The sequence below is a fragment of the Salvelinus namaycush genome, chromosome 32 (genome assembly GCF_016432855.1).
Source record: "Salvelinus namaycush isolate Seneca chromosome 32, SaNama_1.0, whole genome shotgun sequence".
NCBI classification, from domain to species: Eukaryota; Metazoa; Chordata; class Actinopteri; order Salmoniformes; family Salmonidae; genus Salvelinus; species Salvelinus namaycush.
This window is the reverse complement of record NC_052338.1, coordinates 10789730-10807064: the sequence shown is the minus strand read 5'-3', so window position 1 is coordinate 10807064 and position 17335 is coordinate 10789730. Positions and strand designations below refer to the sequence as shown.

General features: G+C 42.9%; 1 protein-coding gene across 1 annotated transcript; it reads left to right on the top strand.

Annotated features, from left to right (window-relative positions):
- The first annotated feature begins 7 nt into the window (after positions 1–7).
- LOC120026725 (T-complex protein 1 subunit gamma-like) lies at positions 8–17274 on the top strand. Its single transcript, XM_038971436.1, has 14 exons — positions 8–128; positions 1050–1111; positions 7651–7701; positions 7788–7850; positions 7971–8067; positions 8211–8328; positions 9195–9381; positions 9488–9637; positions 14856–14988; positions 15092–15173; positions 15398–15578; positions 15804–16049; positions 16230–16361; positions 16477–17274. The coding sequence occupies exons 1-14, from the start codon at positions 35–37 to the stop codon at positions 16567–16569; spliced, it is 1689 nt and encodes a 562-aa protein (XP_038827364.1). The 5' UTR covers positions 8–34; the 3' UTR covers positions 16570–17274.
- Positions 17275–17335: the final 61 nt, after the last annotated feature.

Genomic DNA, 17335 nt, shown 5'->3' with positions numbered 1-17335 from the left:
TATTGGTTAAGATACTGGGAGTAATCAGCCCCCGATGTGGAGCTTTTTACTCTCCGGCTGCCCAGAAAGTTCCAGACCGTTGTCCCACACGCTGTCAAAAATGATGGGCCAACAGGTTCTCGTGCTGAGTAAGTAAATAGAAAACCTATAAGCAACGAAAAATGTTACATCTTAACGTAGATTTCTGTGGAAATTTTACTCATTTTGATGTTTCTGTCGTTTGTAATATCCCGACAAGGGGCCAATACAGGCTAACGTTACATAGTTAGTGTCAGTTTCTAGCCAGCAACGAAGCATGTGCTTCTGCTTCCTTGCCGACAGCTGACACTAGTGTTAACTAGCTAACGTTAGTGAACTGGCTCTTTGTATGACTTTATTGGCTGTAACGTAAGATAATGTTACAACAGACCTCTGGCTGGCTATAGTGCAATTTACACAACCGTTAACTAGTTAGATAGCTAAGTAACGTTACTCAACTCAAATGTCCATTCTCAAGAATACATTTTGCAGTAACGTTACTGTTACATATTACAATAGCTAACTAGTTACAACATACAGGAACCTTAGCTAGTTAGCGGTTGACCAAATGAGGCTAAACATATGGGAGGGGAGCCCATCTGTTCGGCAACATATTAGTGAAGCTCAAAGAAAGATTGACTCAAATCAATGGCATTTTAACCTAGTCGTTGAAGCTTCCACTGATGTCCGTAGCTAACATGTCAGATGAATGAAGCTGGCTTGGGTGATGTAGTTATGTATGTAATTTAGTAACGTTAACTGTACAGTATAAAAGATCAGCCTTCCAAAATATGACACATCCCTAATCCACACATGATACGCCTAGCTAGCTACTGTATGGCGTACTGTAGGCAGGTAGCTAGCTAGCTACCTACAGATGTGGGATCTTAATTTGTACATAGAAATCAAAAGGTGCAGAACAGACGTAGACTGGTTGGATCCCACAGTTAACTAGACTAATTGCTGTGTTTTTGCAGTACAATTTTACACAACATACAGACTTTTAACTTGGTTTCCATGTTCCACTACAGGCCAGAATATGAAGAGGGAGTCTGGGCGGAAGGTTCAGACAGGAAATATCAGTGCAGCCAAGGTGAGGTATCATTATTTGGTGTCTTCCACTTAGGGCTGTAATGATGACGGTATTACTGCAGTCAAATTCCACATGACCGTTTAGTCAGGCTTCTCCAAGCTCTGATGCTGCTGATGGTCATTAGTAGCCTACCAAACTTGCTAACTGCCTGGTACTCCCTCTAATCACTATGACATCAATGCAAGTGTTTTAGAAAATCAAATCACACTTCACGAGAGCATGTTGCGTAACATTTCCATAGGCTATGCAATTATTTGAGTTTTATGTAGTTTTGACGGCCTCTATTAGAAAGAGGATCCAATCAGCTTTCTATACGCTAGGCCTACTATATATATTTATCAACTTTCCTAATAATAAGCTCATTGCTTTGCTTTACAACAGGAGTATAGCCTACCTGGCTGTCATGAAAATGAACCACGGGAAAAGCGTCCTCCATTCGCTATTTAAGTGCATAGATTACTATATTAAAATGTTTATTTAACATGCCCCTGTTCTGAGACAGGTGCACGATAATGGTCCATTCTATATCAAAACTAATTTCACACATTTTTTTGTATACGTAAAAACCACAATAAATTAAGAATAGTCTGATGGGTGACAATATTAGCCTATCACTTGTTAATGATGTACTGTACCTTGTGCCCAGCGTGTGCAGTATGGCCTATATGTTTTCATAAGGTACAGAATGTATCACAACTTAAGTGTCCAAATAACTTCTTAAAATTAAGCACATTAATCCGCCTAACTGGCATACATACATGGCGAGTTTCACGTTTGGGGAAGATGATGTTCACCATAAAAATGCAAGTTTTATAATTAAACGTTACATGCATAATTGTATTTTCAGTCACTTTTTCCCACTAATTGATTGCATTTTGGAACATTCGCACTTATAGCCTACTGCCGTGTGCGTATTGCTGCGCCTATAATGTGAAGAAATAGCCTAATAGTTAAAATGTTAAGCTAAATGTTCTGATCTGTTGCATCAGCCTCATTGCTTTTAAAATATTTTTTGATGGGAGTGGTTGTATTAGCTTGGGATCTATCGCATCCCTCAACTGTCCCAGCGTGTGTGTGGAATATTTACAGTACCAGTCAAAAGTTTAGACACACCTACTCATTCCAGGGTTTAAAAAAATATATATACTATTTTATACATTGTAGAATAATAGTGAAGAAATCAAAACAATGAAATAACACATATGAAATCATTATGTAGTAACCAAAAAAGTGTTAAAACAACAAAATATGTTTTATATTGAGTTTCTTCAAAGTAGCCACCCTTTGCCTTGACAGCTTTGCACACTCTTGGCATTCTCTCAACCAGCTTTTTTAATAAATGTTTTATTTAAACTTTATTTAACTAGTCAAGTCAGTTAAGAACAAATTCTTATTTACAATGACGGCCTACCAAAAGGAAAAAGGCCTCTTGCGGGGACGGGGGCCTGGGATTAAAAAAACAATATAAATATAGGACAAAACACACATCAGAACAAGAGAGACTACATAAAGAGAGACCTGAGACAACAACATAGCAAGGCAGCAACACAACATAACAACAACATGGTAGCAACACAACATAACAACAACATGGTAGCAACACAACATGGTAGCAGCACAAAACATGGTACAAACATTATTGGGCACAGTCAACAGCACAAAGCAGCCATAACTGTCAGTAAGAGGGTCCATGATTGAGTCTTTGAATTAAGAGATTGAGATAAAACTGTCCAGTTTGAGTGTTTGTTGCAACTCGTTCCAGTCGCTAGCTGCAGTGAACTGAAAAGAGGAGCGACCCAGGGATGTGTGTGCTTTGTGGACCTTTAACAGAATGTGACTGGCAGAGTGGGTGTTGTATGTGGAGGATGAGGGCTGCAGTAGATATCTCCGATAGGAGGGAGTGAGGCCTAACAGGGTTTTATAAATAAGCATCAACAAGTGGGTCTTGCAACAGGTGTACCAAGATGACCAGTTTACAGAGGAGTATAGAGTGCAGTGATGTGTCCTATAAGAAGTATTGGTGGCAAATCTGATGGCCGAATGGTAGAGAACGTCTAGCCGCTCGAGAGCACCCTTACCTGCCAATCTATAAATTATGTCTCCGTAACCTAGCGTGGGTAGGATGGTCATCTGAATCAGGGTTAGTTTGGCAGCTGGGGTGAAAGAGGAGCGATTTACGATAGAGGAAACCAAGTCTAGATTTAACTTTAGTTTGCAGCTTTGATATGTGCTGAGAGAAGGACAGTGCACCATCTAGCCATCCTCCCAAATACTTGTATGAGGTGACTACCTCAAGCTCTAAACCCTCAGAGGTAGTAATAACACCTGTGGGAAGAGGGGCATTCTTCTTACCGAACCACATGACCTTTGTTTTGGAGGTGTTCAGAACAGGGTTAAGGGTAGAGAAAGCTTGTTGGACACTAAGAAAGCTTTGTTGTAGAGTATTTAGCACAATATCCGGGGAGGAACCAGCTGAGTATAAGACTATAATCTTAATATAAATGGATGAGGGAGCTTCCTACTGCCTGAGCTATGTTGTTGATATAAATTGAGAAGCGCGTGGGGCCTATGATTGAGCCTTGGGGTACTCCCTTGGTGACAGGCAGTGGCTGAGACAGCAGATTTTCTGACATTATACACTGCACTCTTTGAAAGAGGTAGTTAACAAACCAGGCCAAAGACCTCTCAGAGATACCAATACTCCTTAGCCGGCTCACAAGAATGGAATGGTCTACCGTATCAAAAGCTTTGGCCAAGTCAATAAAAATAGCAGCACAATATTGCTTAGAATGAAGGGCAATGGTGACATCATTGAGGACCTTTTAAGGATGCAGTGACACATCCATAACCTGAGCGGAAACCAGATTGCATACACGAGAGAATACCATAGACATCAAGAAAGCCAGTCAGTTGAATATTGACACGTTTTTCCAACACTTTTGATAAACAGGGCAAATAGAAATAGGCCTATAACAGTTAGGATGAGCTTGATCTCCCCCTTTAAATAAAGGACGAACTGTGGCTGCCTTCCAGGCAATGGGAACCTCCCCAGAAAGGAGAGACGGGCTTGGCGACAATAGGGGCAGCAACCTTAAAGAAGAAAGGGTCTAAACCATCTGACCCAGATGGTTTTTTTGAGGTCAAGTTTAAGGAGCTCCTTTAGCACCTCGGACTCAGTGACTGCCTGCAGGGAGAGACTTTGTAGCGGGGCAGGGGGGAAAGAGGGAGGAGCATCGGGGATAGTTGCATTAGAAGGGGTGGGAGAAGAGGAAATGTTGGACGGGCAAGGAGGCATGACTGAGTCAAATAGGAATCTTGACTTAATGAAGTGGTGATTTTAAAGAGCAGCCATGTGCTTCTTGTCAGTAACAACCACATCATCAGCATTAAACAGTGATCACTAAGGTCATTACAGAAAACACCAGACTGATACCTAACAGGATTATTTGTGAGGATAGCATCGATGAGAGTAGCCTTTTCTGGGTGTTTGGAGTCATACCTTGTGGGATTGGTGATAATCTGAGAAAGATGTAGGTAGTCCCATTGCTTTAGGACTTGGTCAGGTGGTTTAAGCATGTCCCAGTTTAGGTCACCTAGCAGGACAAATTCAGACTAACATGGAACCCAAACCGGCTGCGCGCGTGCGCTATCGTGCATAAATGTATTTTGCCCCCCCACACCAAACGCAATCACGACACGCAGGTTCAAATTTCAAAACAAACTCTGAACCAATGACATTCATTTGGGGACAGGTCGAAAAGCATGTATGGCAATTTAGATAGTTAGCTTGCACTTGCTAGCTAACGTTAATTTGTCCTATTTAGCTAGCTTGCTGTTGCTAGCTAATTTGTCCTGGGATATAAACATTGAGTTGTTATTTTACCTGAAATGCACAAGGACCTCTACTCCGACAATTAATCCACACATAAAACGGCCAACCGAATCGTTTCTAGTCATCTCTCCTCCTTCCAGGCTTTTTCATCTTTGAATTTATATGGTGATCGCATCTAAACTTTCATTGTATTACCACGACAACCGGCAACAAAGTTCGTCTTTCAATCACCCACATGGGAATAACCAATGAGGAGATGGCACGTGGGTACCTGCTTCTATAAACCAATGAGGAGATGGGAGAGGCAGGACTTTCAGCGCGATTTGCGTCAGAAATAGGAATTACTTCTATTTTAGCCCTTGGTGTCGCAGATGCTCGTTGGAGCACGCAATAATTGAATAACATGGATTTCTAAATTTATTTTGCGGCGCTCGCGCACGCGACGTATCCAGTCTGATCAGCATGTTAGTGTAAGGGGCCAGGAGAGAGCTTAGGGCAGGTAGGGTACATGCTGGTGCTGATGGAGGACGATAGCACCCAGCAACAATCATCAAAGAGCTATTTGAAAGTAATGCTTAAAACCAGCAAATCAAATTGTTTAGGGACAGACTTGGTAGAGACAACCGAGCACTGAAGGTGATCCTTGGTAAAGATTGCCACTCCCCCACCTTTGGAAGCTTCATGAGGTAGTCACCTGGAATGCATTTAAATTAACTGGTGTGCCTTATTAAAAGTTAATTTGTGAAATGTCTTTCCTTAATGCGTTTGAGCCAGTCAGTTGTGTTGTGACAAGGAAGGGGTGGTATGCATTAGATAGTCCTATTTGGTAAAATACCAATTCCATATTATGGCTAGAACAGCTCAAATAAGAAAAGAGAAACGACAGTCCATCATTACTTTAAGACATGAAGGTCAGTCAATCTGGAAAATTTCAATAACTTTGAAAGTTTCTTGAAGTGCAGTCGCAAAAACCATTAAGTGCTATGATGAAACTGGCTCTCGTGAGGACCGCCACAGGAAAGGAAGACCCAGAGTTACCTCTGCTGCAGAGGATAAGTTTGTTAGTTACCAGCCTCAGAAATGGTCAATTAACTGCAACTCAGATTGCAGACCAAATAAATGCTTCAGAGTTCAAGTAACAGACACATCTCAACATCAACTGTTCAGAGGAGACTGTGTGAAGCAAGCCTTCATGGTTGAATTTCTGCAAAGAAACCACTACTAAAGGACACCAATAAGAAGAAGAAACTTGCTTGGGCCAAGAAACACGAGCAGTGGACATTAGACCGGTGAAAATCTGTCCTTTGGTCTGATGAGTCCAAATTTGAGATTTTTGGTTCAAACCGCCGTATCTTTGTGAGATGCAGAGTAGGTGAACGGATGATCTCCCCATGTGTGGTTCCCACCGTAAAGCGTGGGGGTGCTTGTTGGTGACATTGTCAGTGATTTATTTAGAATTCAAGGCACACTTAACCAGCATGGCTACCACAGAATTCTGCAGTGATACTTCATCCCATCTGGTTTGCACTTAGTGGGACTATCATATCATTTGTTTTTCAACAGAACAATGACCCAACACACCTCCAGGCTGTGTAAGGGCTATTTGACCAAGAAGGAGAGTGATGGAGTGCTGCATCAGATGACATGTCCTCCACAATCCCTCAACCCAATTGAGATGGTTTGGGATGAGTTGGACCGCAGAGTGAAGGAAAAGCAGCCATCAAGTGCTCAGCATATGTGGGAACTCCTTCAAGACTGTTGGAAAAGCATTGCAGGCATGAAGCTGGTTGAGTGCCACCAGTGTGCAAAGCTGTAATCAAGGCAAAGGGTGGCTACTCTGAAGAATATATTTTGATTTAACACTTTTTTAGTTACTACATGATTATATATGTGTTGTTTCTTAGTTTTGATGTCTTCACTATTATTATACAATTTAGAAAATAGTAAAAATAAAGAAAACCCCTTGAATGAGTAGGTGTGTCCCAACTTTTGACTGGTACTGTGTATATATATTTTATTTATTTCCTGAGCTTTCTTATCTCCTAGATATAGGATAAACACTTCAAAGCCTTGTTTCTTATTATTTATTTTTTGACTGTCTTTTTTTGCCATTTATGAATGTTTCTCTGGCCTATAGTAGTAAAGGCCAAATTCAATATTTTATCAAATCATTTTTTGATACCTAAAGGGGTCTTAAAGTTCAAAATCAAATAACTAAATGATCCATAGTATGACCATCTTAAAACAATTGCGCATGTCATCTTAGAAACCCCCCAATGGCTTAAACTTTTAAGAATTAACTTGGTTTCTAGCTATGTTATTTCAACATAATTGTATGTTTAATCTATGTCTATGGGGCCCAGTACTAGGGCAGAGACGATGCCAATATTGCAATACTCTTTAGTATCGTAACAAGGAAACAAAACACAAAGCGGCCCTAATGTTGGAAACAATTATCATTATGTTGACATCCAGAGTCACATTAGAAAATAAATCAAGTTATAGCACACAATATTTTACATACAGCAAGTTTTTAAAGGACCAAAGAGTTAGGTCTGCTTTGTTGAAATATTTCCTTATGTAATAAATATTGCGCTACTGTTATTGTCATAGCTACAACTGTAGCTCTATTTATGAGGAATGTAGGATCACCATGATGAATTGCCTGTTGGCGCTGTATTGATAACTTTTTTTTCGTGTGTTATAGACGATCGCAGACGTCATCAGAACATGCCTGGGACCAAGGGCCATGATGAAGGTGAGCTATAGGTTTCCTATTATGTCTGGAATATACTTTTATGGTAGCACTTGAATCCGGAACCATAACATACTTTGTGTTGGTAGATGCTGTTGGACCCCATGGGTGGGATTGTGATGACCAATGATGGTAACGCTATCCTGAGAGAGGTGAGAAGGGCCCACTTGCTATGATTCCCATACATCTACTTCCATACAGAAAATATTAATGTTCAGTGCCCCGGTGCAAAGCATACGTCACTCCTTCCATCTCTGCTTCGACCTACGCAGATCCAGGTCCAGCACCCGGCTGCCAAGTCCATGATTGAGATAAGTCGCACTCAGGACGAGGAGGTGGGAGACGGCACCACCTCTGTCATCATCCTGGGTGAGTCACCACATGCCCAATACTGTGAATAGACTGCACCATCAGGTCTATTCTCATTGTAGTAGTCCAATCCAGCCTATTTTTTACTCTTATTACCCCTGTGTCTCAACATGGGAAACATCATAAATTTTATGCATCTCTAGCGGGTGAGATGCTGTCCGTGTCAGAGCAGTTCCTGGAGCAACAGATGCACCCGACAGTTGTCATCAGCGCCTACAGACAAGCTCTGGATGATATGCTCAACCTTCTCAAAGAAATCAGGTACTATTCCAGCCTCTACCACTCAACCACACACACAACCTTTTAATCGTTAAAGAGCAACTGCCTTTAAAAAGCAACAGATCCCTTTGAAAACGGCCTACGTGGCATCTATATGAGTCAAACGGTTATTCTAGTGTCAAAATTGACTATGAAGTGTAAACAGGATAACCTTAGTCGAAGTTTGTGTCGTTTAAAATGGAGTTTGGAACAGCCGTGCGTGCGTGGTGCGTCACAAAAGGTAAATGAAGGTTGGGTTTGGATTTGACGATGTCCATTTGCCCACTAACATGGGGTGAACAGCTGCGGTGATTGCTCTCTATCCAGTAGCATAGACAGTGAGACAGACCTGCCCAGCAGCCCGACTTCATTTACACAAAACAACGCGCATTTTTTTTACTGGAGAAATACGGCACCAAACACCTTTTAGTTAGATGTAAAATTGCGAAACTATAACCTCTTCAGCAAAAACTCAATAAATCTGTAAGAAATTGTGTTGTCATAAATTAATTCTGGGGATTTTGAGGAAGTGAAATGGGCTTCTTCGTCTAAAGTGTATCATGGGGGACAAACATCATAAACCAAACGTCTCCCAGACTGAAATCTTGTTTATCTAATGAGTAACAGAAAAACACACATGGCAATCAGCGTGTTCAGTGGCTCTTTAAGAGCTGAATTCTAATTTGACATCTGTGCATAATTTCACTTGTTATGAAAATCTGGGATTGGCATTGGTACTTGATTTACACTCATCAGTCTAGAGTATTGGCCCAAGTACTTTTTCTGGTAGCTGCATGTTTTCGATGACAACTGCTTTCACACTCATCAGTTGTTTAACAACACTCTCCTCCATCCCCTCCTCCCCCCAGCACCCCAGTGGACGTGAGCGACAGGAAGATGATGCTGAAGATCATCCACTCTGCAATCAACACCAAGGCACTGAGCCGCTGGTCTGACATGGCCTGCAGCATCGCACTGGACGCCGTCAAAACTGTGGAGATGGAGGAGAACGGACGCAAGGAGATCGACATCAAGAAGTATGCCAAAGTAGAAAAGGTAAGGGTCAAAGTGTCTGTTAATGTCATACAGTCCAAGTTCTGCATCAGATCAGCATCAGCTTCAACGTCTGCTTTATCACCTGTGTTTGTGTGTGTTTGTTCAGGTTCCCGGTGGGATCATCGAGGACTCGTGCGTGCTGAAAGGTGTGATGGTAAACAAGGACGTGACCCACCCGCGCATGCGCAGAATGATCAAGGATCCCCGCATTATCCTGTTGGACTGCTCCCTGGAGTACAAGAAGGGGGAAAGCCAGGTATGGTAGAAATGGACACACTGTCGTGGAATTATTGTAATCAAAAGGAGAGACTTACATTTCTTCAAAACAAGTTAACTTTAATTAATTACTGCAGTAATGGAGCTTGTCAATGAACCTCCCGTAGGTGATTCGTTGAGAGCCCAACAACAAAAGTTACCATGGCCTTTTATAGCAAAGATACCCCCTTCAGTCTACATGACAAACAACAGATGTATGGGATTAGTCACAAGGTTAAGATTCGTGTGAACGATACTTATAATTCACAGCAGACAGTATCTGCTATGAAGACTGTTCTCATTGTATAGAGACCAGGGTCTCCAACTCCATACTGGAGCCATCTCCCCCTGGTACCCCAGTACAGAAACATTAACTCATGCTATGGAATGCGGTCTTGTTAGGCTTATCACTCAAAGACATCGTAAATCTTCTGTCAGTGTTGAATCTCCCAGAGGCCCACTTTCAGTCCACATACACACAGATGAGTGTTCTAATTTTTATTTTTTTAACTATTCTGTTGCATAAAACAACCATTTGATGCAATAACAGTATTATAACATAATCTTGAAATTTTGCTCTCACAACACACACACACACACACACACACACACACACACACACACACACACACACACACACACACACACACACACACACAAGAAGGAGAGAAGAGAGGGCCAGGAATGTATGACACAGTTAGTTACACAAAGTGAGAGGGTGCCATCTACCAGACACACATACAAATTATATTTGTTTATGTAGAGAACCGTCCAGAAAGGACCCGAGGACAACTAGACCGAGGACAACTAGATGGTCTAAGGCACTGCATCTCAGTGCATGTCACGTTCCTGACCTATTTCTGTTAGTTTGTTATATGTGTTAGTTGGTCAGGACGTGAGTTTGGGTGGGCATTCTATGTTTTCTGTTTCTATGTTGGTTTATGGGTTGCCTGGTATGGCTCTTAATTAGAGGCAGGTGTTTGGCGTTCCTCTAATTAAGAGTCATATTTAGGTAGGTGTTTTCACAGTGTTCGTTGTGGGTGATTGTCTCCTGTGTCTGTGTATATGTTTGCACCATACGGGACTGTTTGCGGTTTGTTCGTTTTATGTAGTCTGTTCCTGTTCATTGCGTTCTTCACGTTATATGTAAGTTCGTCGTTCAGGTCTGTCTGCATCGTTTATTTGTTTTGTTTGTTTATACAAGTTTAGTTTGTTTTGTCCGTCGTGTTCAATAAATATGTCATTTCACTACGCTGCGCCTTGGTTCCCTCAATACTCCTCCTTTTCGGTTGAAGAGGAGGAGGACCACCGTTACAGTGCAAGAGGCATTACTACAGCTCCTGGTTCGAAATACAGGCTCTATCACATCCGATCGTGATTGGGAGTGCCATAGGGCGGCGCACAATTGGCCCAGCGTCATCCGGGTTTGACCGGGGTAGGCCGTGATTGTTAATAAGAATTTGTTCTTAACTGACTTGCCTAGTTAAATAAAGGTTACATTTAAAAAACAACTGGCGGCAACCGCAGCACAATCAATAGGAGGTGAACAGTGGCTGGTGCTGAAAATATAGCTAACTTGTTATGCAAGTGTTGCACACCAACAGATGGAGAGAACCTACACCAGTCGAGCCATTTGCGACCAAGCTTTAACTTCCTGACTGATGTCTTGAAATGTTGCTTCAATATATCCACATAATTTTCCTGCCTCATGATACCATCAATTTTGTGAAGTGCACCAGTCCCTCCTGCAGCAAAGCACCCCCACAACATGATGATGCCACCCCCGTGCTTCACGGCTTCATGGTGTTCTTCGGCATGCAAGCCTCCCCCTTTTTCCTCTTAACATAACGATGGTCATTATGGCCAAACAGTTATATTTTTGTTTCATCAGACCAGAGGACATTTCTCCAAAAAGTGCGATCTTTGTCTGGCTTTTTTATGGCGGTTTTGGAGCAGTGGCTTCTTCCTTGCTGAGCGGCCTTTCCGGTTATGTGGATATAGATACTTTTGTACCTGTTTCCTCCAGCATCTTCACAAGGTCCTTTGCTGTTGTTCTGGGATTGATTTACACTTTTCGCACCAAAGTACATTCATCTCTAGGAGACATAACGCGTCTCCTTCCTGAGTGGTATGATGGCTGCGTGGTCCCATGGTGTTTATACTTGCGTACTATTGTTTGTACAGATGAACGTGGTACCTTCAGGCGTTTGGAAATTGCTCCCAAGGATGAACCAGACTTGTGGAGGTCTTTTTTCTGAGGTCTTGGCTGATTTCTTTTGTTTTTCCCATGATGTCAAGCAAATAGGCACTGAGTTTGAAGGTAGGCCTTGAAATACATCCACAGGTACACCTCCAATTGACTCAAATGATGTCAATTAGCCGATCAGAAGCTTCTAAAGCCATGACATAATTTTCGGGAATTTTCCAAGCTGTTTAAAGGCACAGTCAACTTAGTGTATGTAAACTTCTGACCCACTAGAATTGTGATACAGTGAAATAATCTGTCTGTAAACAATTGTTGGAAAAAATTATTGTGTCATGCACAAAGTAGATGTCCTAACCGACATGCCAAAACTAGTTTGTTAACAAGAAATTTGTGTAGTGGTTGAAAAACAAGTTTTAATGACTCCAACCTAAGTGTATGTAAACTTCTGACTTCAACTGTATGTATGTACGTACTCAGCAAAAAAGAAACATCCTCTCACTGTCAACTGCATTTATTTTCAGCAAACTTACATGTGTAAATATTTGTATGAACATAAGATTCATAAACTGAACAAGTTCCACAGACATGTGACTAACGTAAATGGAATAATGTGTATGTAAACTTCCGACTTCAACTGTATCACACCAACGTGTGCCAGTTCAAATTGAACTTGAATTTAAACTTGAACTAATGACACTCGAACTCCCATAAAACAAGTTAGAGTGTTGTTTCATGGAACACTATCTTTGCTTGGTGCCTTATGCTGATCTCTGTCTATCTATATCTCTGTCTAAAATACCTCATCAAATACAGTACCATATATGGCACATATCTTTTATTTTGCTTTCTTCCTGAAGCTGAACGTGTAAAATGAACACTACATGTAGCAGTTTGGACTACTGTGACTATCAGTAAAATAAACTCAGCGAAAAAAGAAATGTCCTCTCACTGTCAACTGCGTTTATTTTCAGCGAACTTAACATATGTAAATATTTGTATGAACATAACAAGATTCAACAACTGAGACATAAACTGAACAAGTTCCACAGACATGTGACTAACAGAAATGGAATCATGTGGAATAAAGGGGGGGTCAAAATCAAAAGTAACAGTCAGTATCTGGCGTGGCCACCAGGTGCATTAAGTACTGCAGTGCATCTCCTCCTCATGGACTGCACCAGATTTGCCAGTTCTTGCTGTGAGATGTTACCCCACTCTTCCACCAAGGCACCTGCAAGTTCTCTGACATTTCTGGGGGGAATGGCCCTAGCCCTCACCCTCCGATCCAACAGGTCCCAGATGTGCTCAAGAGATCCGGGCTCTTCGCTGGCCATGGCAGAACACTGTCATTCCTGTCTTGCAGGAAATAACGTGCAGAACGAGCAGTATGGCTGGTGGCATTGTCATGCCGGAGGGTCATGTCAGGATGAGCCTGCAGGAAGGGTACCACATGAGGGAGAAGGATGTCTCCCCTGTAACGTACAGCGTTGAGATTGCCTGCAATGACGACAAGCTCAGTCCGATGATGCTGTGACACACCGCCCCAGACCATGACGGACCCTCCACCTCCAAATCGATCCCGCTCCAGAGTACAGGCCTCGTGCAACGCTCATTCCTTCGACGATAAACGCGAATCCGACCATCACCCCTGGTGAGACAAAACCGCGACTCGTCAGTGAAGAGCACTTTTTGCCAGTGCTGTCTGGTCCAGCGACGGTGGGTTTGTGCCCATAGGTGACGTTGTTACCGGTGATGTCTGGTAAGGCAAGTCCTCACAACAGGCCTACAAGCCCTCAGTCCAGCCTCTCTCAGCCTATTGCGGACAGTCTGAGCACTGATGGAGGGATTGTGCGTTCCTAGTGTAACTCGGGCAGTTGGTTTTGCCATCCTGTACCTGTCCCGCAGGTGTGATGTTCGGATGTATTGATCCTGTGCAGGTGTTGGTACATGTGGTCTGCCACTGCGAGGACGATTAGCTGTCCATCCTGTCTCCCTGTAGCGCTGTCTGAGGCGTCTCACAGTACGGACATTGCAATTTATTGCCCTGGCCACATATGCAGTCCTCATGCCTCCTTGCAGCATTCCTAAGGAACGTTCACGGAGATGAGCAGGGACCCTGGGCATCTTTCTTTTGGTGTTTTTCAGAGTCAGTAGAAAGGCCTCTTTAGTGTCCTAAGTTTTCATAACTGTGACCTTAATTGCCTACCGTCTGTAAGCTGTTAGTGTCTTAACGACCGTTCCACAGGTGCATGTTCATTCATTGTTTATGGTTCATTGAACAAGCATGGGAAACAGTGTTCAAACCCTTTACAATGAAGATCTGTGAAGTTATTTGGATTTTTACGAATTATCTTTGAAAGACAGGATCCTGAAAAAGGGACTTTTTTTTGCTGAGTTTTTATGAACTCAGCAAAACACTGTTTCCCATGCTTGTTCAATGAACCATAAACAATTAATGGACATGCACAGAGATACTGTGACGACATCCTGAGGCCCATTGGCGTGCCATTCAACCGCCGCCATCACCTCATGTTTCAGCATGATAATGCACGGCCCCAGTTTGCAAGTATCTGTACACAATTCCTGGAAGCTGAAAATGTCCCAGTTCTTCCATGGCCTAAATACTCACCAGACATGTCACCCATTGAGCAAGTTTTGGATGCTCTGGATCTACGTGTACAACAGCGTGTTCCAGTTCCTGCCAATATCCAGCAACTTCACATAGCCATTATCAACAGCCTGATTAACTCTGGGAACGAGATGGCGTGAGGCAAATGGTGGTCAAACCAGCTACTGCCTGGTTTTCTGATCCACACCCCTACCTTTTTTTTAAAGGTATCTGACCAACATCTGTATTTTCAGTCTTGTGAAATCCATAGATTAGGGCCGAATTATTTATTTCAATTGACTGATTTACTTATATGAACTGTAACTTTGAAATTGTTGCATGTTGCTTTTTCTATTTTTGTTCTGTGTATATACGTTTTTTTTAACCATGTGTATTGCTCTACAGACTGATATTGAGATCACTCGTGAGGAGGACTTTGCCCGCATCCTGCAGATGGAGGAGGAGTACATCCAGCAGATCTGTGAAGACATCATCCGCCTCAAGCCTGACCTCATCTTCACAGAGAAGGGCATCTCAGGTACTACACACACACACTGCTTCAAAATGCAATGCTCTTGGTAAGGCACATGTCTGATGCAACTGACATTTTTACCTTGACTATATTTTGCCTCTCTCTTCAGACTTGGCTCAGCACTACCTGATGAAGGCTAACATCACGGCTATTCGCCGTGTCAGAAAGACAGACAACAACAGGATCGCCAGGTAAGTCCAATACACTATGAAAGCAAATTTTTTTTTGTTGACATTTCATTGTTATTGGAGACGCTTTTCTCTGTTCTGTTTTGCTTGTCTTCACTGCGTTTTGTTACTATGTACAGTACATAGCTAGCAAATGGCCGGTCACTTTAATTGCGTATTGGGATGTATGCTCTTTACAACCACTGCTCTAACTAAACCAACCATCCTCTTTCCCTGTTACCCCTCAGAGCGTGTGGCGCACGTATTGCCAGCCGTACGGATGAGCTGCGCGAGGAGGACGTGGGCCTGGGGGCGGGCCTGTTTGAGATCAAGAAGATTGGAGACGAGTACTTCACCTTCGTCACAGAGTGCAAAGACCCCAAAGCCTGCACCATCCTGCTGAGAGGAGCCAGCAAGGAAATCCTGGCGGTGAGAAACTGAGAAAATAAAAATGTTCAAATAATATGCGCTTTTTATTGTACAACAATCACTAAAAGAGAGGGATAATGGTGAAAAATAATGTTAATGAGATGAGTCTCTACTCCCCTCCTAGAACATGTATTTTTTTATTGTAAGTTATCAGAGTAAAGATGACTGACTGAGGTTTTACTTTTGTTCTGAAATCTCTCTCCACCATTTTCCCTTCTCTCCCAGGAGGTGGAGCGTAATCTGCAGGATGCCATGCAGGTGACCCGCAACGTTCTGCTGGAGCCCAGCCTGCTGCCTGGCGGCGGCGCCACCGAGATGGCCGTGTCTCAGCAGCTGATGGAGCGATCCAAGGCCCTCACTGGTGTGGAGCAATGGCCCTACCGCGCCCTTGCCCAGGCCCTGGAAGTCATCCCCCGCACCCTCATCCAGAACTGTGGCGCCTCCACCATCCGTGTGCTCACCTCCCTCAGGGTAAGAGAGCGACGGAGAGAGAGTCAAAGGTAGAACCTCATACCATCTTGGAGTAAGACCCGATGGGAGAGTGGGTGTGTGTTGTGTAAGAGAACGCTCAAGGAGAGAGCGTTGGTGAAAGGGAGTTAGAGGAATTACTGTACATTTTAGTGGCCTTTTCACTGCTACATACCTCTACAGGCCAAGCACACCCAGGAGGACAGTGTATCGTGGGGGGTGAACGGAGAGACTGGCACCCTGGCTGACATGACCGTCCTGGGCATCTGGGAACCGCTGGCCGTCAAGGCTCAGACCTACAAGACCGCAGTAGAGGTGAGACTTGCGACCGCCTGCTTAATACAATGTTAAGAGACGCTACATAAGTGTTCATTAGGTACATGTTTGGATGTGCAGCACTACTCCATTGAACTCCTTCTCCTTTCTCCAGACGGCCATCTTGTTGCTGCGGATCGACGACATTGTCTCCGGACACAAGAAGAAGGGAGACGAGCAGACAGGAGGAGGACAGGGTGCTGAGTAGAGGAGAAGACAAGGATCAGGAACAAGGAGGAGGAAGAGGGTAATGGAGGAATAGGCAATCTGAGCTGTGACAACACTGTTCTATAAACCACTAACTCAGATATGAGATTTGTTATGGACACTCTAAGCAGACTGAGATAGGGTTGCTGCATGTATTACATATGAATGCACTGGATTGGGTATTAAGGCACCCCAGTTAGCTTTGGTCAGTGTGTGTACGGTGTGTGTTTGCGCAGTATTTATGGCAGTAAGTAAGATGACTGAATATGTTCTCCTGGGACCAAGGTTTACCTCAGCTAGTCATTCTGTAGGTATTACTCTGTATGGTAAAACTCCTTTGTGTGACTTTAGTTGAAGAACGGTTGCCAATGGATGGTGACCAAATCAAGTGACCTATAAGTCATTTGAATGAACTACAAAAAAAAATAGTAGACCTTGTAAATGATTTAGAGTGTGCAATGTCCACTTCTGAAGATCCTTTTTAAATGTTTAAGTTCTGTATTATATGGATTGGATCATAACACATTACTGCATTTCAATGAATGAGAATGCTTTCTCTCTCCCAAAAAATTGTTGGGGTTGTTAAATTGGCCTGGTGACTATGGTTCTGAATCCTGTTACTCCACCAGAACTTTTTCCTCCATTACCCCTTTGCCTGGTGCTGTTGCCTGTGATTGTATCAACCTCAATAAAATTGGAAACATGACCATAGGCCTATATTTGTTTCATTCACTTTGATGACGCCCATGTGTGTAGATGTGATTATG